This window comes from Carcharodon carcharias, unplaced genomic scaffold (assembly GCF_017639515.1).
Source record: "Carcharodon carcharias isolate sCarCar2 unplaced genomic scaffold, sCarCar2.pri scaffold_803_ctg1, whole genome shotgun sequence".
Lineage (NCBI taxonomy): Eukaryota > Metazoa > Chordata > Chondrichthyes > Lamniformes > Lamnidae > Carcharodon > Carcharodon carcharias.
In genome coordinates, this window is record NW_024471119.1 from 80,001 (window position 1) to 103,422 (window position 23,422).

Here is a 23,422-nt window from a genome sequence, read left to right on the forward strand (position 1 = left end):
ATCAGAGTGAGGGGGGTGTGGATTATATCAGAGTGAGGGGAGTGTGTGGATTATATCAGAGTGAGGGGGTGTGGATTATATCAGAGTGAGGGGGGTGTGGATTATATCAGAGTGAGGGGAGTGTGGATTATATCAGAGTGAGGGGGGTGTGGATTATATCAAAGTGAGGGGGGTGTGGATTATATCAGAGTGAGGGGAGCGTGTGGATTATATCAGAGTGAGGGGGGTGTGGATTATATCAGAGTGAGGGGAGTGTGGATTATATCAGAGTGAGGGGGGTGTGGATTATATCAGAGTGAGGGGAGTGTGGATTATATCAAAGTGAGGGGGGTGTGGATTATATCAGAGTGAGGGGGGTGTGGATTATATCAGAGTGAGGGGCGTGTGGATTATATCAGAGTGAGGGGCGTGTGGATTTTATCAGAGTGAGGGGGCTGTGGATTATATCAGAGTGAGGGGGTGTGGATTATATCAGAGTGAGGGGGGTGTGGATTATATCAGAGTGAGGGGGGAGTGTGGATTATATCAGAGTGAGGGGGGTGTGGATTATATCAGAGTGAGGGGAGGGTGTGGATTATATCAGAGTGAGGGGTGTGTGGATTATATCAGAGTGAGGGGAGGGTGTGGATTATATCAGAGTGAGGGGGGTGTGGATTATATCAGAGTGAGGGGGGGTGTGGATTATATCAGAGTGAGAGGGGTGTGGATTATATCAGAGTGAGGGGGGTGTGGATTATATCAGAGTGAGGGGGGTGTGGATTATATCAGAGTGAGGGGAGTGTGGATTATATCAGAGTGAGGGGGGTGTGGATTATATCAGAGTGATGGGGGTGTGGTTTATATCAGAGTGAGGGGAGTGTGTGGATTATATCAGAGTGAGGGGGGTTTGGATTATATCAGAGTGAGGGGAGTGTGGATTATATCAGAGTGAGGGGGGGAGGGTGTGGATTATATCAGAGTGAGGGGAGTGTGGATTATATCAGAGTGAGGGGAGTGTGGATTATATCAGAGTGAGGGGGGTGTGGATTATATCAGAGTGAGGGGAGGGTGTGGATTATATCAGAGTGAGGGGCGTGTGGATTATATCAGAGTGAGGGGGGTGTGGATTATATCAGAGTGAGGGGAGGGTGTGGATTATATCAGAGTGAGGGGAGTGTGGATTATATCAGAGTGAGGGGCGTGTGGATTATATCAGAGTGAGGGGCGTGTGGATTATATCAGAGTGAGGGGGGTGTGGATTATATCAGAGTGAGGGGGGTGTGGATTATATCAGAGTGAGGGGAGGGTGTGGATTATATCAGAGTGAGGGGCGTGTGGATTATATCAGAGTGAGGGGGGTGTGGATTATATCAGAGTGAGGGGCGTTTGGATTATATCAGAGTGAGGGGGGTGTGGATTATATCAGAGTGAGGGGCGTGTGGATTTTATCAGAGTGAGGGGAGGGTGTGGATTATATCAGAGTGAGGGGGGGAGGGTGTGGATTATATCAGAGTGAGGGGAGGGTGTGGATTATATCAGAGTGAGGGGGGGAGGGTGTGGATTATATCAGAGTGAGGGGGGCAGGGTGTGGATTATATCAGAGTGAGGGGGGTGTGGATTATATCAGAGTGAGGGGGGAGTGTGGATTATATCAGAGTGAGGGGGGTGTGGATTATATCAGAGTGAGGGGAGGGTGTGGATTATATCAGAGTGAGGGGGGTGTGGATTATATCAGAGTGAGGGGGGGAGGGTGTGGATTATATCAGAGTGAGGGGGGAGTGTGGATTATATCAGAGTGAGGGGCGTGTGGATTATATCAGAGTGAGGGGAGGGTGTGGATTATATCAGAGTGAGGGGGTGTGTGGATTATATCAGAGTGAGGGGAGGGTGTGGATTATATCAGAGTGAGGGGGGTGTGGATTATATCAGAGTGAGGGGGGGTGTGGATTATATCAGAGTGAGGGGAGTGTTGATTATATCAGAGTGAGGGGTGTGTGGATTATATCAGAGTGAGGGGAGTGTTGATTATATCAGAGTGAGGGGGGTGTGGATTATATCAGAGTGAGGGGAGTGTGTGGATTATATCAGAGTGAGGGGGGTTTGGATTATATCAGAGTGAGGGGAGTGTGGATTATATCAGAGTGAGGGGGGTGTGGATTATATCAGAGTGAGGGGCGAGTGTGGATTATTTCAGAGTGAGGGGGGCAGGGTGTGGATTATATCAGAGTGAGGGGGGTGTGGATTATATCAGAGTGAGGGGGGTGTGGATTATATCAGAGTGAGGGGGGTGTGGATTATATCAGAGTGAGGGGGGTGTGGATTATATCAGAGTGAGGGGAGTGTGTGGATTATATCAGAGTGAGGGGGGCAGGGTGTGGATTATATCAGAGTGAGGGGAGTGTTGATTATATCAGAGTGAGGGGTGTGTGGATTATATCAGAGTGAGGGGAGGGTGTGGATTATATCAGAGTGAGGGGGGTGTGGATTATATCAGAGTGAGGGGGGGTGTGGATTATATCAGAGTGAGAGGGGTGTGGATTATATCAGAGTGAGGGGGGTGTGGATTATATCAGAGTGAGGGGAGTGTGGATTATATCAGAGTGAGGGGGGTGTGGATTATATCAGAGTGAGGGGAGTGTGTGGATTATATCAGAGTGAGGGGGGTTTGGATTATATCAGAGTGAGGGGAGTGTGGATTATATCAGAGTGAGGGGGGTGTGGATTATATCAGAGTGAGGGGCGAGTGTGGATTATTTCAGAGTGAGGGGGGCAGGGTGTGGATTATATCAGAGTGAGGGGGGTGTGGATTATATCAGAGTGAGGGGGGGTGTGGATTATATCAGAGTGAGGGGGGGAGGGTGTGGATTATATCAGAGTGAGGGGAGTGTGGATTATATCAGAGTGAGGGGGGTGCGGATTATATCAGAGTGAGGGGAGTGTGGATTATATCAGAGTGAGGGGGGCAGGGTGTGGATTATATCAGAGTGAGGGGGTGTGGATTATATCAGAGTGAGGGGGGTGTGGATTATATCAGAGTGAGGGGGGTGTGGATTATATCAGAGTGAGGGGGGTGTGGATTATATCAGAGTGAGGGGGGTGTGGATTATATCAGAGTGAGGGGGGTGTGGATTATATCAGAGTGAGGGGGTGTGGATTATATCAGAGTGAGGGGAGTGTGGATTATATCAAAGTGAGGGGGGTGTGGATTATATCAGAGTGAGGGGGGTGTGGATTATATCAGAGTGAGGGGGGTGTGGATTATATCAGAGTGAGGGGGGTGTGGATTATATCAGAGTGAGGGGGGTGTGGATTATATCAGAGTGAGGGGGGTGTGGATTATATCAGAGTGAGGGGGTGTGGATTATATCAGAGTGAGGGGAGTGTGGATTATATCAAAGTGAGGGGGGTGTCGAATATATCAGAGTGAGGGGTGTGTGGATTATATCATAGTGAGGGGAGTGTGGATTATATCAGAGTGAGGGGGGTGTGGATTATATCAGAGTGAGGGGGGTGTGGATTATATCAGAGTGAGGGGGGTGTGGATTATATCAGAGTGAGGGGGGTGTGGATTATATCAGAATGAGGGGGGTGTGGCTTATATCAGAGTGAGGGGGGTGTGGATTATATCAGAGTGAGGGGAGGGTGTGGATTATATCAGAGTGAGGGGGGTGTGGATTATATCAGAGTGAGGGGAGTGTGGATTATATCAGAGTGAGGGGAGTGTGGATTATATCAGAGTGAGGGGGGTGTGGATTATATCAGAGTGAGGGGGGTGTGGATTCTATCAGAGTGAGGGGGGTGTGGATTATATCAGAGTGAGGGGGGAGTGTGGATTATATCAGAGTGAGGGGGGTGTGGATTATATCAGAGTGAGGGGGGAGTGTGGATTATATCAGAGTGAGGGGGGTGTGGATTATATCAGAGTGAGGGGGGTGTGGATTATATCAGAGTGAGGGGGGTGTGGATTATATCAGAGTGAGGGGAGGGTGTGGATTATATCAGAGTGAGGGGCGAGTGTGGATTATTTCAGAGTGAGGGGGTGTGGATTATATCAGAGTGAGGGGAGGGTGTGGATTATATCAGAGTGAGGGGGGTGTGGATTATATCAGAGTGAGGGGAGGGTGTGGATTATATCAGAGTGAGGGGGGTTTGGATTATATCAGAGTGAGGGGAGTGTGGATTATATCAGAGTGAGGGGGGTGTGGATTATATCAGAGTGAGGGGCGAGTGTGGATTATTTCAGAGTGAGGGGGGCAGGGTGTGGATTATATCAGAGTGAGGGGGGTGTGGATTATATCAGAGTGAGGGGGGGTGTGGATTATATCAGAGTGAGGGGGGGAGGGTGTGGATTATATCAGAGTGAGGGGAGTGTGGATTATATCAGAGTGAGGGGGGTGCGGATTATATCAGAGTGAGGGGAGTGTGGATTATATCAGAGTGAGGGGGGCAGGGTGTGGATTATATCAGAGTGAGGGGGGTGTGGATTATATCAGAGTGAGGGGGGTGTGGATTATATCAGAGTGAGGGGGGTGTGGATTATATCAGAGTGAGGGGGGTGTGGATTATATCAGAGTGAGGGGGGTGTGGATTATATCAGAGTGAGGGGGGTGTGGATTATATCAGAGTGAGGGGGTGTGGATTATATCAGAGTGAGGGGAGTGTGGATTATATCAAAGTGAGGGGGGTGTGGATTATATCAGAGTGAGGGGGGTGTGGATTATATCAGAGTGAGGGGGGTGTGGATTATATCAGAGTGAGGGGGGGTGTGGATTATATCAGAGTGAGGGGGGTGTGGATTATATCAGAGTGAGGGGAGTGTGTGGATTATATCAGAGTGAGGGGGGCAGAGTGTGGATTATATCAGAGTGAGGGGGGTGTGGATTATATCAGAGTGAGGGGGGGTGTGGATTATATCAGAGTGAGGGGGGGAGGGTGTGGATTATATCAGAGTGAGGGGGTGTGGATTATATCAGAGTGAGGGGGGTGCGGATTATATCAGAGTGAGAGGGGGGTGTGGATTATATCAGAGTCAGGGGGTGTGGATTATATCAGAGTGAGGGGGGTGTGGATTATATCAGAGTGAGGGGGGTGTGGATTATATCAGAGTGAGGGGGGCAGGGTGTGGATTATATCAGAGTGAGGGGGATGTGGATTATATCAGAGTGAGGGGGGTGTGGATTATATCAGAGTGAGGGGGGGTGTGGATTATATCAGAGTGAGGGGGATGTGGATTATATCAGAGTGAGGGGGGTGTGGATTATATCAGAGTGAGGGGGGTGTGGATTATATCAGAGTGAGGGGGGTGTGGATTATATCAGACTGAGGCGGGTGTGGATTATATCAGAGTGAGGGGAGGGTGTGGATTATATCAGAGTGAGTGGGGATGTGGATTATATCAGAGTGAGGGGAGTGTGGATTATATCAGAGTGAGGGGAGTGTGGATTATATCAGAGTGAGGGGGTGTGGATTATATCAGAGTGAGGGGAGTGTGGATTATATCAGAGTGAGGGGAGGGTGTGGATTATATCAGAGTGAGGGGAGTGTGGATTATATCAGAGTGATGGGGGTGTGGATTATATCAGAGTGAGGGGGGTGTGGATTATATCAAAGTGATGGGGGTGTGGATTATATCAGAGTGATGGGGGTGTGGATTATATCAGAGTGAGGGGGTGTCTGGATTATATCAGAGTGAGGGGGGTGTGGATTATATCAGAGTGAGGGGAGTGTGTGGATTATATCAGAGTGAGGGGGGCAGGGTGTGGATTATATCAGAGTGAGGGGGGTGTGGATTATATCAGAGTGAGGGGGGGTGTGGATTATATCAGAGTGAGGGGGGGAGGGTGTGGATTATATCAGAGTGAGGGGAGTGTGGATTATATCAGAGTGAGGGGGGTGCGGATTATATCAGAGTGAGAGGGGGTGTGGATTATATCAGAGTCAGGGGGTGTGGATTATATCAGAGTGAGGGGGGTGTGGATTATATCAGAGTGAGGTGGGTGTGGATTATATCAGAGTGAGGGGGGCAGGGTGTGGATTATATCAGAGTGAGGGGGGTGTGGATTATATCAGAGTGAGGGGGGTGTGGATTATATCAGAGTGAGGGGGGTGTGGATTATATCAGAGTGAGGGGAGTGTGGATTATATCAGAGTGAGGGGAGTGTGGATTATATCAAAGTGAGGGGGGTGTCGATTATATCAGAGTGAGGGGTGTGTGGATTATATCAGTGAGGGGGGTGTGGATTATATCAGAGTGAGGGGGAGTGTGGATAATATCAGAGTGAGGGGGGTGTGGATTATATCAGAGTGAGGGGAGTGTGGATTATATCAGAGTGAGGGGAGGGTGTGGATTATATCAGAGTGAGGGGAGTGTGGATTATATCAGAGTGAGGGGAGGGTGTGGATTATATCAGAGTGAGGGGGGTGTGGATTATATCAGAGTGAGGGGAGTGTGGATTATATCAGAGTGAGGGGGGTGTGGATTATATCAGAGTGAGGGGGGTGTGGATTATATCAGAGTGAGGGGCGTGTGGATTATATCAGAGTGAGGGGGGTGTGGATTATATCAGAGTGAGTGGAGGGTGTGGATTATATCAGAGTGAGGGGTGTGTGGATTATATCAGAGTGAGGGGAGTGTGGATTATATCAGAGTGAGGGGAGGGTGTGGATTATATCAGAGTGAGGGGGGTGTGGATGATATCAGAGTGAGGGGAGGGTGTGGATTATATCAGAGTGAGGGGGGGAGGGTGTCGATTATATCAGAGTGAGGGGAGTGTGGATTATATCAGAGTGAGGGGGGTGTGGATTATATCAGAGTGAGGGGAGTGTGGATTATATCAGAGTGAGGGGAGTGTGGATTATATCAGAGTGATGGGGGTGTGGATTATATCAGAGTGAGGGGGGTGTGGATTATATCAGAGTGAGGGGGGTGTGGATTATATCAGAGTGAGGGGGGAGTGTGGATTATATCAGAGTGAGGGGGGTGTGGATTATATCAGAGTGAGGGGGGAGTGTGGATTATATCAGAGTGAGGGGGGTGTGGAATATATCAGAGTGAGGGGAGGGTGTGGATTATATCAGAGTGAGGGGCGAGTGTGGATTATATCAGAGTGAGGGGGTGAGAATTATATCAGAGTGAGGGGAGGGTGTGGATTATATCAGAGTGAGGGGGGTGTGGATTATATCAGAGTGAGGGGAGGGTGTGGATTATATCAGAGTGAGGGGGGTGTGGATTATATCAGAGTGAGGGGGGTGTGGATTATATCAGAGTGAGGGGGGGTGTGGATTATATCAGAGTGAGGGGGGTTTGGATTATATCAGAGTGAGGGGGTGTGGATTATATCAGAGTGAGGGGCGAGTGTGGATAATATCAGAGTGAGGGGGGTGTGGATTATATCAGAGTGAGGGGTGTGTGGATTATATCAGAGTGAGGGGAGGGTGTGGATTATATCAGAGTGAGGGGTGTGTGGATTATATCAGAGTGAGGGGGGTGTGGATTATATCAGAGTGAGGGGAGGGTGTGGATTATATCAGAGTGAGGGGGGTGTGGATTATATCAGAGTGAGGGGGGGTGTGGATTATATCAGAGTGAGGGGGGTGTGGATTATATCAGAGTGAGGTGGGTGTGGATTATATCAGAGTGAGGGGAGTGTGGATTATATCAGAGTGAGGGGGGTGTGGATTATATCAGAGTGAGGGGAGTGTGGATTATATCAGAGTGAGGGGGGTGTGGATTATATCAGAGTGAGGGGGGTGCGGATTATATCAGAGTGAGGGGGGAGGGTGTGGATTATATCAGAGTGAGGGGGTGTGGATTATATCAGAGTGAGGGGGTTGTGGATCATATCAGAGTGAGGGGGGTGTGGATTATATCAGAGTGAGGGGGGGTGTGGATTATATCAGAGTGAGGGGGGTGCGGATTATATCAGAGTGAGGGGAGTGTGGATTATATCAGAGTGAGGGGGGTGTGGATTATATCAGAGTGAGGGGAGTGTGGATTATATCAGAGTTAGGGGGGTGTGGATTATATCAGAGTGAGGGGGGTGCGGATTATATCAGAGTGAGGGGAGTGTGCATTATATCAGAGTGAGGGGGGTGTGGATTATATCAGAGTGAGGGGAGTGTGGATTATATCAGAGTGAGGGGGGGGGTGGATTATATCAGAGTGAGGGTGGCTGGGTGTGGATTATATCAGAGTGAGGGGAGTGTGCATTATATCAGAGTGAGGGGGGTGTGGATTATATCAGAGTGAGGGGAGTGTGCATTATATCAGAGTGAGGGGGGTGTGGATTATATCAGAGTGAGGGGGGTGTGGATTATATCAGAGTGAGGGGGCGTGGATTATATCAGAGTGAGGGGTGTGTGGATTATATCAGAGTGAGGGGTGAGTGTGGATTATATCAGAGTGAGGGGGGTGTGGATTATATCAGAGTGAGGGGAGGGGTGGATTATATCAGAGTGAGGGGGGGTGTGGATTATATCAGAGTGAGGGGAGTGTGGATTATATCAGAGTGAGGGGGGTGTGGATTATATCAGAGTGAGGGGGGTGTGGATTATATCAGAGTGAGGGGAGTGTGGATTATATCAGAGTGAGGGGGGTGTGGATTATATCAGAGTGAGGGGAGTGTGGATTATATCAGAGTGATAGGGGTGTGGATTATATCAGAGTGAGGGGTGTGTGGATTATATCAGAGTGAGGGGGGCAGGGTGTGGATTATATCAGAGTGATAGGGGTGTGGATTATATCAGAGTGTGGGGGGTGTGGATTATATCAGAGTGAGGGGTGTGTGGATTATATCAGAGTGAGGGGGGGTGTGGATTATATCAGAGTGGGGGGGGGGAGGGTGTCGATTATATCAGAGTGAGGGGGGTGTGGATTATATCAGAGTGAGGGGGGTGTGGATTATATCAGAGTGAGGGGGGTGTGTGGATTATATCAGAGTGAGGGGGGTGTGGATTATATCAGAGTGAGGGGGAGTGTGGATTATATCAGAGTGAGGGGGGTGTGGATTATATCAGAGTGAGGGGCGCGTGTGGATTATATCAGAGTGAGGGGCGCGTGTGGATTATATCAGAGTGATGGGGGTGTGGATTATATCAGAGTGAGGGGCGCGTGTGGATTATATCAGAGTGAGGGGCGCGTGTGGATTATATCAGAGTGATGGGGGTGTGGATTATATCAGAGTGAGGGGGGTGTGGATTATATCAGAGTGATAGGGGTGTGGATTATATCAGAGTGAGGGGGGGAGGGTGTCGATTATATCAGAGTGAGGGGAGGGTGTGTTTTATATCAGCGTGAGGGGTGAGGGTGTGGATTATATCAGAGTGAGGGGACTGTGGATTATATCAGAGTGAGTGGGGCAGGGTGTGGATTATATCAGAGTGAGGGGGGTGTGGATTATATCAGAGTGAGGGGAGTGTGGATTATATCAGAGTGAGGGGAGTGTGGATTATATCAGAGTGATGGGGTGTGGATTATATCAGAGTGAGGGGAGTGTGGATTATATCAGAGTGAGGGGGGTGTGGATTATATCAGAGTGAGGGGAGTGTGGATTATATCAGAGTGAGGGGGTGTGGATTATATCAGAGTGAGGGGGGTGTGGATTATATCAGAGTGAGGGGAGTGTGGATTATATCAGAGTGAGGGGGGTGTGGATTATATCAGAGTGAGGGGAGTGTGGATTATATTAGAGTGAGGGGAGTGTGGATTATATCAGAGTGAGGGGGGTGTGCATTATATCAGAGTGAGGGGTGTGTGGATTATATCAGAGTGAGGGGAGTGTGGATTGTATCAGAGTGAGGGGGGGAGGGTGTGGATTATATCAGAGTGAGGGGTGTGTGGATTATATCAGATTGAGGGGGGTGAGTGTGGATTATATCAGAGTGAGGGGGGTGTGGATTATATCAGAGTGAGGGGGGTGTGGATTATATCAGAGTGAGGGGGGGAGGGTGTGGATTATATCAGAGTGATAGGGGTGTGGATTATATCAGGAGTGTGGGGGGTGTGGATTATATCAGAGTGAGGGGAGTGTGGATTATATCAGAGTGAGGGGGTGCGGATTATATCAGAGTGAGGGGGGTGTGGATTATATCAGAGTGAGGGGGGTGTGGATTATATCAGAGTGAGGGGGGAGTGTGGATTATGTCAGAGTGAGGGGTGTGGATTATATCAGAGTGAGGGGTGTGGATTATATCAGAGTGAGGGGGGTGTGGATTATATCAGTGTGTGGGGGGAGTGTGGATTATATCAGAGTGAGGGGAGTGTGGATTATATCAGAGTGAGGGGTGTGTGGATTATATCAGAGTGAGGGGAGTGTGGATTATATCAGAGTGAGAGGAGTGTGGATTATATCAGATTGAGGGGGGTGTGGATTATATCATAGTGAGGGGAGGGGTGGATTATATCAGTGTGAGGGGAGTGTGGATTATATCAGAGTGAGGGGCGTGTGGATTATATCAGAGTGAGGGGGGTGTGGATTATATCAGAGCGAGGGGGGTGTGGATTATATCAGAGTGAGGGGGGTGTGGATTATATCAGAGTGAGGGGGGTGTGGATTATATCAGAGTGAGGGGGTTGTGGATTATATCAGAGTGATAGGGGTGTGGATTATATCAGAGTGAGGGGGGGAGGGTGTCGATTATATCAGAGTGAGGGGAGTGTGGATTATATCAGAGTGAGGGGAGTGTGGATTATATCAGAGTGAGGGGATTGTGGATTATATCAGTGTGAGGGGAGTGTGGATTATATTAGAGTGAGGGGGGTGTGGATTATATCACAGTGAGGGGGGTGTGGATTATATCAGAGTGAGGGGGAGTGTGGATTATATCAGAGTGAGGGGAGTGTGGATTATATCAGAGTGAGGGGGGAAGGGTGTGGATTATATCAGAGTGAGTGGTGTGTGGATTATATCAGATTGAGGGGGGTGAGTGTGGATTATATCAGAGTGAGGGGGGTGTGGATTATATCAGAGTGAGGGGGGGAGGGTGTGGATTATATCAGAGTGAGGGGGGTGTGGATTATATCAGATTTAGGGGGGTGAGTGTGGATTATATCAGAGTGAGGGGGGTGTGGATTATATCAGAGTGAGGGGGGGAGGGTGAGGATTATATCAGAGTGAGGGGGGTTTGGATTATATCAGAGTGAGGGGAGGGTGTGGATTATATCAGAGTGAGGAGTGTGTGGATTATATCAGAGTGAGGGGAGTGTAGATTATATCAGAGTGAGGGGGGTGTGGATTATATCAGAGTGAGGGGGGTGTGGATTATATCAGAGTGAGGGGGGTGTGGATTATATCAGAGTGAGGGGGGTGTGGATTATATCAGAGTGAGGGGGGTGCGGATTATATCAGAGTGAGGGGGGTGTGGATTATATCAGAGTGAGGGGGCAGGGTGTGGATTATATCAGAGTGAGGGGGGTGTGGATTATATCAGAGTGAGGGGGGTGTGGATTATATCAGTGTGAGGGGAGTGTGGATTATATCAGAGTGATGGGGGTGTGGATTATATCATAGTGAGGGGAGCGTGTGGATTATATCAGAGTGAGGGGGGTGTGGATTATATCAGAGTGAGGGGAGTGTGGATTATATCAGAGTGAGGGGAGTGTGGATTATATCAGAGTGTGGGGAGTGTGGATTATATCAGAGTGAGGGGGGTGTGGATTATATCAGAGTGAGGGGGGTGTGGATTATATCAGAGTGAGGCGGGTGTGGATTATATCAGAGTGAGGGGTGTGTGGATTATATCAGAGTGAGGGGAGGGGTGGATTATATCAGAGTGAGGGTGGCTGGGTGTGGATTATATCAGAGTGAGGGGCGTGTGGATTTTATCAGAGTGAGGGGGGTGTGGATTATATCAGAGTGAGGGTAGTGTGGATTATATCAGAGTGAGGGGGGTGTGGATTATATCAGAGTGAGGGGGGTGTGGATTATATCAGAGTGAGGGGAGTGTGGATTATATCAGTGAGGGGGGCAGGGTGTGGATTATATCAGAGTGAGGGGGGTGTGGATTATATCAGAGTGAGGGCGGAGTGTGGATTATATCAGAGTGAGGGGGGGAGGGTGTGGATTATATCAGAGTGAGGGGGTGTAGATTATATCAGAGTGAGGGGAGTGTGCATTTTATCAGAGTGAGGGGGGTGTGGATTATATCAGAGTGAGGGGGGTGTGGATTATATCAGAGTGAGGGGGAGTGTGGATTATATCAGAGTGAGGGGAGTGTGGATTATATCAGAGTGAGGGGAGTGTGGATTATATCAGAGTGAGGGGGGTGTGGATTATATCAGAGTGAGGGGGGGTGTGGATTATATCAGAGTGAGGGGGGGTGTGGATCATATCAGAGTGAGGAGGGTGTGGATTATATCAGTGTGAGGGGGTTTGGATTATATCAGAGTGAGTGGGGTGTGGATTATATCAGAGTGAGGTGGGTGTGGATTATATCAGAGTGAGGGGGGTGTGGATTATATCAGAGTGAGGGGGGTGTGGATTATATCAGAGTGAGGGGGGTGTGGAATATATCAGAGTGAGGGGGGTGTGGATTATATCAGTGTGAGGGGGGTGTGGATTATATCAGAGTGAGGGGGGTGTGGATGATATCAGAGTGAGGGGGGTGTGGATGATATCAGAGTGAGGGGGGTGTGGATTATATCAGAGTGAGGGGGTGTGGATTATAACTGAGTGAGGGGTGTGTGGATTATATCAGTGAGGGGGGTGTGGATTATATCAGAGTGAGGGGGGGTGTGGATTATATCAGAGTGAGGGGGGGTGTGGATTATATCAGAGTGAGGGGGAGTGTGGATTATATCAGAGTGAGGGGGCGTGGATTATATCAGAGTGAGGGGTGTGTGGATTATATCAGAGTGAGGGGGGTGTGGATTATATCAGAGTGAGGGGGGTGTGGATTATATCAGAGTGAGGGGAGTGTGGATTATATCAGAGTGAGGGGGGTGTGGATTATATCAGAGTGAGGGGTGTGTGGATTATATCAGTGAGTGGGGGGTGTGGATTATATCATAGTGAGGGGAGCGTGTGGATTATATCAGAGTGAGGGGGGGAGGGTGTGGATTATATCAGAGTGAGGGGAGTGTGGATTATATCAGAGTGAGGGGAGTGTGGATTATATCAGTGAGTGGGGGGTGTGGATTATATCATAGTGAGGGGAGCGTGTGGATTATATCAGAGTGAGGGGGGTGTGGATTATATCAGAGTGAGGGGAGTGTGGATTATATCAGAGTGAGGGGAGTGTGGATTATATCAGAGTGAGGGGGGTGTGGATTATATCAGAGTGAGGGGGGTGTGGATTATATCAGAGTTAGGCGGGTGTAGATTATATCAGAGTGAGGGGTGTGTGGATTATATCAGAGTGAGGGGAGGGGTGGATTATATCAGAGTGAGGGTGGCTGGGTGTGGATTATATCAGAGTGAGGGGGGTGTGGATATTATCAGAGTGAGGGGGGTGTGGATTATATCAGAGTGAGGGTAGTGTGGGTTATATCAGAGTGAGGGGGGTGTGGATTATATCAGAGTGAGGGGGGTGTGGATTATATCAGAGTGAGGGGAGTGTGGATTATATCAGTGAGGGGGGCAGGGTGTGGATTATATCAGAGTGAGGGGAGTGTGGATTATATCAGAGTGAGGGGGGGAGGGTGTGGATTATATCAGAGTGAGGGGGTGTAGATTATATCAGAGTGAGGGGAGTGTGCATTATATCAGAGTGAGGGGGGTGTGGATTATATCAGAGTGAGGGGGAGTGTGGATTATATCAGAGTGAGGGGGTGTGGATTATATCAGAGTGAGGGGAGTGTGGATTATATCAGAGTGAGGGGGGTGTGGATTATATCAGAGTGAGGGCAGTGTGGATTATATCAGAGTGAGGGGGTGTGGATTATATCAGAGTGAGGGGGGTGTGGTTTATATCAGAGTGAGGGGAGTGTGGATTATATCAGAGTGAGGGGGGTGTGGATTATATCAGAGTGAGGGGAGTGTGGATTATATTAGAGTGAGGGGAGTGTGGACTATATCAGAGTGAGGGGGGTGTGGGTTATATCAGAGTGAGGGGGGTGTGGATTATATCAGAGTGAGGGGGGTGTGGATTATATCAGAGTGAGGGGGGTGTGGATTATATCAGAGTGAGGGCGGAGTGTGGATTATATCAGAGTGAGGGGGGGAGGGTGTGGATTATATCAGAGTGAGGGGGTGTAGATTATATCAGAGTGAGGGGAGTGTGCATTATATCAGAGTGAGGGGGGTGTGGATTATATCAGAGTGAGGGGAGTGTGGATTATATCAGAGTGAGGGGAGTGTGGATTATATCAGAGTGAGGGGAGTGTGGATTATATCAGAGTGAGGGGGGTGTGGATTATATCAGAGTGAGGGGGGGTGTGGATTATATCAGAGTGAGGGGGGTGTGGATCATATCAGAGTGAGGAGGGTGTGGATTATATCAGTGTGAGGGGGGTTTGGATTATATCAGAGTGAGGGGGGTGTGGATTATATCAGAGTGAGGTGGGTGTGGATTATATCAGAGTGAGGGGGGTGTGGATTATATCAGAGTGAGGGGGGTGTGGATTATATCAGAGTGAGGGGGGTTTGGAATATATCAGAGTGAGGGGGGTAGGGTGTGGATTATATCAGTGTGAGGGGGGTGTGGATGATATCAGAGTGAGGGGGGTGTGGATGATATCAGAGTGAGGGGGGTGTGGATGATATCAGAGTGAGGGGGGTGTGGATTATATCAGAGTGAGGGTATTGTGGGTTATATCAGAGTGAGGGGGGTGTGGATTATATCAGAGTGAGGGGAGTGTGGATTATATCAGTGAGGGGGGCAGGGTGTGGATTATATCAGAGTGAGGGGAGTGTGGATTATATCAGAGTGAGGGGGGGAGGGTGTGGATTATATCAGAGTGAGGGGGTGTAGATTATATCAGAGTGAGGGGAGTGTGCATTATATCAGAGTGAGGGGGGTGTGGATTATATCAGAGTGAGGGGGGTGTGGATTATATCAGAGTGAGGGGAGTGTGGATTATATCAGAGTGAGGGGGTGTGGATTATATCAGAGTGAGGGGAGTGTGGAATATATCAGAGTGAGGGGGGTGTGGATTATATCAGAGTGAGGGGAGTGTGGATTATATCAGAGTGAGGGGGTGTGGATTATATCAGAGTGAGGGGGGTGTGGATTATATCAGAGTGAGGGGAGTGTGGATTATATCAGAGTGAGGGGGGTGTGGATTATATCAGAGTGAGGGGAGTGTGGATTATATTAGAGTGAGGGGAGTGTGGATTATATCAGAGTGAGGGGGGTGTGGATTATATCAGAGTGAGGGGTTTGTGGATTATATCAGAGTGAGGGGAGTGTGGATTGTATCAGAGTGAGGGGGGGAGGGTGTGGATTATATCAGAGTGAGGGGTGTGTGGATTATATCAGATTGAGGGGGGTGAGTGTGGATTATATCAGAGTGAGGGGGGTGTGGATTATATCAGAGTGAGGGGGGTGTGGATTATATCAGAGTGAGGGGGGGAAGGTGTGGATTATATCAGAGTGATAGGGGTGTGGATTATATCAGAGTGTGGGGGGTGTGGATTATATCAGAGTGAGGGGAGTGTGGATTATATCAGAGTGAGGGGGTGTGGATTATATCAGAGTGAGGGGGGTGTGGATTATATCAGAGTGAGGGGGGTGTGGATTATATCAGAGTGAGGGGGGAGTGTGGATTATATCAGAGTGAGGGGTGTGGATTATATCAGAGTGAGGGGTGTGGATTATATCAGAGTGAGGGGGGTGTGGATTATATCAGTGTGTGGGGGGAGTGTGGATTATATCAGAGTGAGGGGTGTGTGGATTATATCAGAGTGAGGGGAGTGTGGATTATATCAGAGTGAGAGGAGTGTGGATTATATCAGATTGAAAGGGGTGTGGATTATATCAGAGTGAGGGGGGTGTGGATTATATCAGAGTGAGGGGGGTGTGGATTATATCAGAGTGAGGGGGTTGTGGATTATATCAGAGTGATAGGGGTGTGGATTATATCAGAGTGAGGGGGGGAGGGTGTCGATTATATCAGAGTGAGGGGAGTGTGGATTATATCAGAGTGAGGGGAGTGTGGATTATATCAGAGTGAGGGGATTGTGGATTATATCAGTGTGAGGGGAGTGTGGATTATATTAGAGTGAGGGGAGTGTGGATTATATCACAGTGAGGGGGGTGTGGATTATATCAGAGTGAGGGGAGTGTGGATTATATCAGAGTGAGGGGGGAAGGGTGTGGATTATATCAGAGTGAGAGGTGTGTGGATTATATCAGATTGAGGGGGGTGAGTGTGGATTATATCAGAGTGAGGGGGGTGTGGATTATATCAGAGTGAGGGGGGGGAGGGTGTGGATTATATCAGAGTGAGGGGGGTGTGGATTATATCAGATTTAGGGGGGTGAGTGTGGATTATATCAGAGTGAGGGGGGTGTGGATTATATCAGAGTGAGGGGGGGAGGGTGAGGATTATATCAGAGTGAGGGGGGTTTGGATTACATCAGAGTGAGGGGAGGGTGTGGATTATATCAGAGTGAGGAGTGTGTGGATTATATCAGAGTGAGGGGAGTGTAGATTATATCAGAGTGAGGGGGGTGTGGATTATATCAGAGTGAGGGGGGTGTGGATTATATCAGAGTGAGGGGGGTGTGGATTATATCAGAGTGAGGGGGGTGTGGATTATATCAGAGTGAGGGGGGTGTGGATTATATCAGAGTGAGGGGGGTGCGGATTATATCAGAGTGAGTGGGGTGTGGATTATATCAGAGTGAGGGGGCAGGGTGTGGATTATATCAGAGTGAGGGGGGTGTGGATTATATCAGAGTGAGGGGGGTGTGGATTATATCAGTGTGAGGGGAGTGTGGATTATATCAGAGTGATGGGGGTGTGGATTATATCATAGTGAGGGGAGCGTGTGGATTATATCAGAGTGAGGGGGGTGTGGATTATATCAGAGTGAGGGGAGTGTGGATTATATCAGAGTGAGGGGAGTGTGGATTATATCAGAGTGAGGGGAGTGTGGATTATATCAGAGTGAGGGGGGTGTGGATTATATCAGAGTGAGGGGGGGTGTGGATTATATCAGAGTGAGTGGATTTGAGGGGGCAGGTGTGGATTATATCAGAGTGAGGGGGGTGTGGATTATATCAGAGTGAGGGCGGAGTGTGGATTATATCAGAGTGAGGGGGGGAGGGTGTGGATTATATCAGAGTGAGGGGGTGTAGATTATATCAGAGTGAGGGGAGTGTGCATTTTATCAGAGTGAGGGGGGTGTGGATTATATCAGAGTGAGGGGAGTGTGGATTATATCAGAGTGAGGGGAGTGTGGATTATATCAGAGTGAGGGGAGTGTGGATTATATCAGAGTGAGGGGGGTGTGGATTATATCAGAGTGAGGGGGGGTGTGGATTATATCAGAGTGAGGGGGGGTGTGGATCATATCAGAGTGAGGAGGGTGTGGATTATATCAGTGTGAGGGGGGTTTGGATTATATCAGAGTGAGGGGGGTGTGGATTATATCAGAGTGAGGTGGGTGTGGATTATATCAGAGTGAGGGGGGTGTGGATTATATCAGAGTGAGGGGGGTGTGGATTATATCAGAGTGAGGGGGGTGTGGAATATATCAGAGTGAGGGGGGTAGGGTGTGGATTATATCAGTGTGAGGGGGGTGTGGATGATATCAGAGTGAGGGGGGTGTGGATGATATCAGAGTGAGGGGGGGTGTGGATTATATCAGAGTGAGGGGGTGTGGATTATATCTGAGTGAGGGGTGGGTGGATTATATCAGTGAGGGGGGTGTGGATTATATCAGAGTGAGGGGGGGTGTGGATTATATCAGAGTGAGGGGGGGTGTGGATTATATCAGAGTGAGGGGGAGTGTGGATTATATCAGAGTGAGGGGAGCGTGGATTATATCAGAGTGAGGGGTGTGTGGATTATATCAGAGTGAGGGGGGTGTGGATTATATCAGAGTGAGGGGGGTGTGGATTATATCAGAGTGAGGGGAGTGTGGATTATATCAGTGAGTGGGGGGTGTGGATTATATCATAGTGAGGGGAGCGTGTGGATTATATCAGAGTGAGGGGGAGTGTGGATTATATCAGAGTGAGGGGAGTGTGGATTATATCAGAGTGAGGGGGGTGTGGATTATATCAGAGTGAGGGGGGTGTGGATTATATCAGAGTGAGGCGGGTGTAGATTATATCAGAGTGAGGGGTGTGTGGATTATATCAGAGTGAGGGGAGGGGTGGATTATATCAGAGTGAGGGTGGCTGGGTGTGGATTATATCAGAGTGAGGGGGGTGTGGATATTATCAGAGTGAGGGGGGTGTGGATTATATCAGAGTGAGGGTAGTGTGGGTTATATCAGAGTGAGGGGGGTGTGGATTATATCAGAGTGAGGGGGGTGTGGATTATATCAGAGTGAGGGGAGTGTGGATTATATCAGTGAGGGGGGCAGGGTGTGGATTATATCAGAATGAGGGGAGTGTGGATTATATCAGAGTGAGGGGGGGAGGGTGTGGATTATATCAGAGTGAGGGGGTGTAGATTATATCAGAGTGAGGGGAGTGTGCATTATATCAGAGTGAGGGGGGTGTGGATTATATCAGAGTGAGGGGAGTGTGGATTATATCAGAGTGAGGGGGGTGTGGATTATATCAGAGTGAGGGGGGCAGGGTGTGGATTATATCAGAGTGAGGGGGGTGTGGATTATATCAGAGTGAGGGGGGCAGGGTGTGGATTATATCAGAGTGAGGGGAGTGTGGATTATATCAGAGTGAGGGGGGCAGGGTGTGGATTATATCAGAGTGAGGGGGGTGTGGATTATATCAGAGTGAGGGGAGGGGTGGATTATATCAGAGTGAGGGGAGTGTGGATTATATCAGAGTGAGGGGAGTGTGGATTATATCAGAGTGAGGGGAGTGTGGATTATATCAGAGTGAGGGGGGTGTGGATTATATCAGAGTGAGGGGGGGTGTGGATTATATCAGAGTGAGGGGGGTGTGGATCATATCAGAGTGAGGAGGGTGTGGATTATATCAGTGTGAGGGGGGTTTGGATTATATCAGAGTGAGGGAGGTGTGGATTATATCAGATTGAGGTGGGTGTGGATTATATCAGAGTGAGGGGGGTGTGGATTATATCAGAGTGAGGGGGGTGTGGATTATATCAGAGTGAGGGGGGTGTGGAATATATCAGAGTGAGGGGGGTAGGGTGTGGATTATATCAGTGTGAGGGGGGTGTGGATGATATCAGAGTGAGGGGGGTGTGGATGATATCAGAGTGAGGGGGGTGTGGATTATATCAGAGTGAGGGGGTGTGGATTATATCTGAGTGAGGGGTGTGTGGATTATATCAGTGAGGGGGGTGTGGATTATATCAGAGTGAGGGGGGGTGTGGATTATATCAGAGTGAGGGGGAGTGTGGATTATATCAGAGTGAGGGGGAGTGTGGATTATATCAGAGTGAGGGGGCGTGGATTATATCAGAGTGAGGGGTGTGTGGATTATATCAGTGAGGGGGGTGTGGATTATATCAGAGTGAGAGGGGGTGTGGATTATATCAGAGTGAGGGGAGGTGTGGATTATATCAGAGTGAGGGGAGGTGTTGATTATATCAGAGTGAGGGGAGGTGTTGATTATATCAGAGTGAGGGGGTGTGGATTATATCAGAGTGAGGGGAGTGTGGATTATATCAGAGTGAGGGGAGTGTGGATTATATCAGAGTGAGGGGGGTGTGGATTATATCAGAGTTAGGGGAATGTGGATTATATCAGAGTGAGGGGGGGTGTGGATTATATCAGAGTGAGTGGGAGTGTGGATTATATCAGAGTGAGGGGGGTGTGGATTATATGAGAGTGAGGGGTGTGTCGATTATATCAGAGTGAGGGGGGTGTGGATTATATCAGAGTGAGGGGGGTGTGGATTATATCAGAGTGAGGGGGGGTGTGGATTATATCAGAGTGAGGGGAGGTGTGGATTATATCAGAGTGAGGGGGGGAGTGTGGATTATATCAGAGTGAGGGGGGTGTGGATTATATCAGAGTGAGGGGGGTGTGGATTATTTCAGAGTGAAGGGGAGGGTGTGGATTATATCAGAGTGAGGGGGGTGTGGATTATATCAGATTGAAGGGGAGGGTGTGGATTATATCAGAGTGAGGGGAGTGTGTATTATATCAGAGTGAGCGGGGTGTGGATTATATCAGAGTGAGGGCAGTGTGGATTATATCAGAGTGAGGGGAGTGTGGATTATATCAGAGTGAGGGGAGGGGTGGATTATATCAGAGTCAGGGGGGTGTGGATTATATCAGAGTGAGCGGAGTGTGGATTATATCAGAGTGAGGGGGGGTGTGGATTATATCAGAGTGAGGGCGGTGTGGATTATATCAGAGTGAGGGGGGAGTGTGGATTATATCAGAGTGAGGGGGGAGTGTGGATTATATCAGAGTGAGGGGGTTGTGGATTATATCGGAGTGAGGGGAGTGTGGATTATATCAGAGTGAGGGGGTGTGGATTATATCTGAGTGAGGGGTGTGTGGATTATATCAGTGAGGGGGGTGTGGATTATATCAGAGTGAGGGGGGGTGTGGATTATATCAGAGTGAGGGGGAGTGTGGATTATATCAGAGTGAGGGGGAGTGTGGATTATATCAGAGTGAGGGGGCGTGGATTATATCAGAGTGAGGGGTGTGTGGATTATATCAGTGAGGGGGGTGTGGATTATATCAGAGTGAGAGGGGGTGTGGATTATATCAGAGTGAGGGGAGGTGTGGATTATATCAGAGTGAGGGGAGGTGTTGATTATATCAGAGTGAGGGGAGGTGTTGATTATATCAGAGTGAGGGGGTGTGGATTATATCAGAGTGAGGGGAGTGTGGATTATATCAGAGTGAGGGGAGTGTGGATTATATCAGAGTGAGGGGGGTGTGGATTATATCAGAGTTAGGGGAATGTGGATTATATCAGAGTGAGGGGGGTGTGGATTATATCAGAGTGAGTGGGAGTGTGGATTATATCAGAGTGAGGGGGGTGTGGATTATATGAGAGTGAGGGGTGTGTCGATTATATCAGAGTGAGGGGGGTGTGGATTATATCAGAGTGAGGGTGGTGTGGATTATATCAGAGTGAGGGGGGGTGTGGATTATATCAGAGTGAGGGGAGGTGTGGATTATATCAGAGTGAGGGGGGGAGTGTGGATTATATCAGAGTGAGGGGGGTGTGGATTATATCAGAGTGAGGGGGGTGTGGATTATTTCAGAGTGAAGGGGAGGGTGTGGATTATATCAGAGTGAGGGGGGTGTGGATTATATCAGAGTGAAGGGGAGGGTGTGGATTATATCAGAGTGAGGGGAGTGTGTATTATATCAGAGTGAGCGGGGTGTGGATTATATCAGAGTGAGGGCAGTGTGGATTATATCAGAGTGAGGGGAGTGTGGATTATATCAGAGTGAGGGGAGGGGTGGATTATATCAGAGTCAGGGGGGTGTGGATTATATCAGAGTGAGCGGAGTGTGGATTATATCAGAGTGAGGGGGGGTGTGGATTATATCAGAGTGAGGGCGGTGTGGATTATATCAGAGTGAGGGGGGAGTGTGGATTATATCAGAGTGAGGGGGGAGTGTGGATTATATCAGAGTGAGGGGGTTGTGGATTATATCGGAGTGAGGGGAGTGTGGATTATATCAGAGTGAGGGGGTGTGGATTATATCAGAGTGAGGGGTGTGTGGATTATATCAGAGTGAGGGGGGTGTGGATTATATCAGAGTGAGGGGGTGTGGATTATATCAGAGTGAGGGGGGTGTGGATTATATCAGAGTGAGGGGGGTGTGGATTATATCAGAGTGAGGGGGGAGTGTGGATTATATCAGAGTGAGGGGGGGTGTGGATTATATCAGAGTGAGGGGGGTGTGGATTATATCAGAGTGAGGGGCGCGTGTGGATTATATCAGAGTGAGGGGGGGTGTGGATTATATCAGAGTGAGGGGACTGTGGATTATATCAGAGTGAGGGGGCTGTGGATTATATCAGAGTGAGGGCGGAGTGTGGATTATATCAGAGTGAGGGGGGTGTGGATTATATCAGAGTGAGGGGTGTGTGGATTATATCAGAGTGAGGGGAGGGTGTGGATTATATCAGAGTGAGGGGGGTGTGGATTATATCAGATTGAGGGGGGTGTGGATTATATCAGAGTAAGGGGGGTGTGGATTATATCAGAGTGAGGGGGGTGTGGATTATATCAGTGTGAGGGGGGTGTGGATTATATCAGAGTGAGGGGGGTGTGGATTATATCAGAGTGAGGGGGGTGTGGATTATATCAGAGTGAGGGGCGTGTGTGTTCTCTCAGAGTTTTTCTCTCTTGCCCTTCACTCCTCTCTTGTTCTTCACTCCTTTTTTTTCACTCCTCTCTTGCCCTTCGCTCCTCTCTTACCCTTCATTCCTTTCTTGGTCTTCGCTCCTCTCTTGTTTTTCACTCCTCTGTTGTTCTTCACTCCTCTCTTGCCCTTCACTCCGCTCTTGCCCTTCACTCCTCTCTTGCTCTTCGCTCCTCTTTTGTTCTTCACTCCTCTCTTGCCCTTCACTCCACTCTTGCCCTTCACTCCACTCTTGCCCTTCGCTCCTCTCTTGCTCTTCGCTCCTCTCTTGCTCTTCGCTCCTCTCTTGCCCTTCACTCCTCTCTTGCCCTTCACTCCTCTCTTGCTCCTCACTCCTCTCTTGCTCCTCACTCCCCTCTTGCTCTCCGCTCCTCTCTTCACTCCCCTCTTGCTCTCCGCTCCTCTCTTCACTCCTCTCCGCCCTCACTCCACCATTGACTCCTCTTCCCTTTCATGCAGAAAACTATCATCATTGTTGGGATTTTGGTTATCATTCTGGCGATCGTGGCCCTTATAATCGGTTTATCGGTTGGATTGAATCACTGAGGAGGGCCCTCCCATTCTTCAGGTAGATCTCTGCCTGGCCTGGCCGTGAGTACCAGTGTTATCCTGCTGGTGCTGGTGGTGGTGCTTCATCTCTCAACGCTAGCCCAATATTCTGTCCACTCCTTTGGGAAGGGAAAGCAGTCGTCTGCCCCACTGTGTCCGCAGTGTATTTGACCACAGGCAGTGCACTGCTTCCCTCAGTACTGACCCTCCGACAGTGCGGCACTCCCACAGTGCTGACCCTCCGACAGTGCGGCACTCCCTCAGTACTGACCCTCCGACAGTGCGGCACTCCCTCAGTGCTGACCCTCCGACAGTGCGGCACTCCCTCAGTACTGACCCTCTGACAGTGCAGCACTCCGTCAGTACTGACCCTCCGACAGTGCGGCACTCCCACAGTGCTGACCCTCCGACAGTGCGGCACTCCCTCAGTACTGACCCTCCTACAGTGCGGCACTCCCTCAGTGCTGACCCTCCGACAGTGCGGCACTCCCTCAGTACTGACCCTCTGAC

General features: G+C 49.3%; 1 protein-coding gene across 1 annotated transcript in view; it reads left to right on the forward strand.

Annotated features, from left to right (window-relative positions):
* Window positions 1-23,422, forward strand: part of LOC121275202 (syntaxin-3-like) — a 52,216-nt gene that overhangs the window by 27,159 nt on the left and 1,635 nt on the right. Inside the window, exon 6 of the mRNA XM_041182626.1 lies at window positions 22,823-22,931. Within this exon, the coding sequence (XP_041038560.1) occupies window positions 22,823-22,909 (87 nt within the window). The 3' untranslated portion in view covers window positions 22,910-22,931. The remainder of the gene's footprint in view (window positions 1-22,822; window positions 22,932-23,422) is intronic.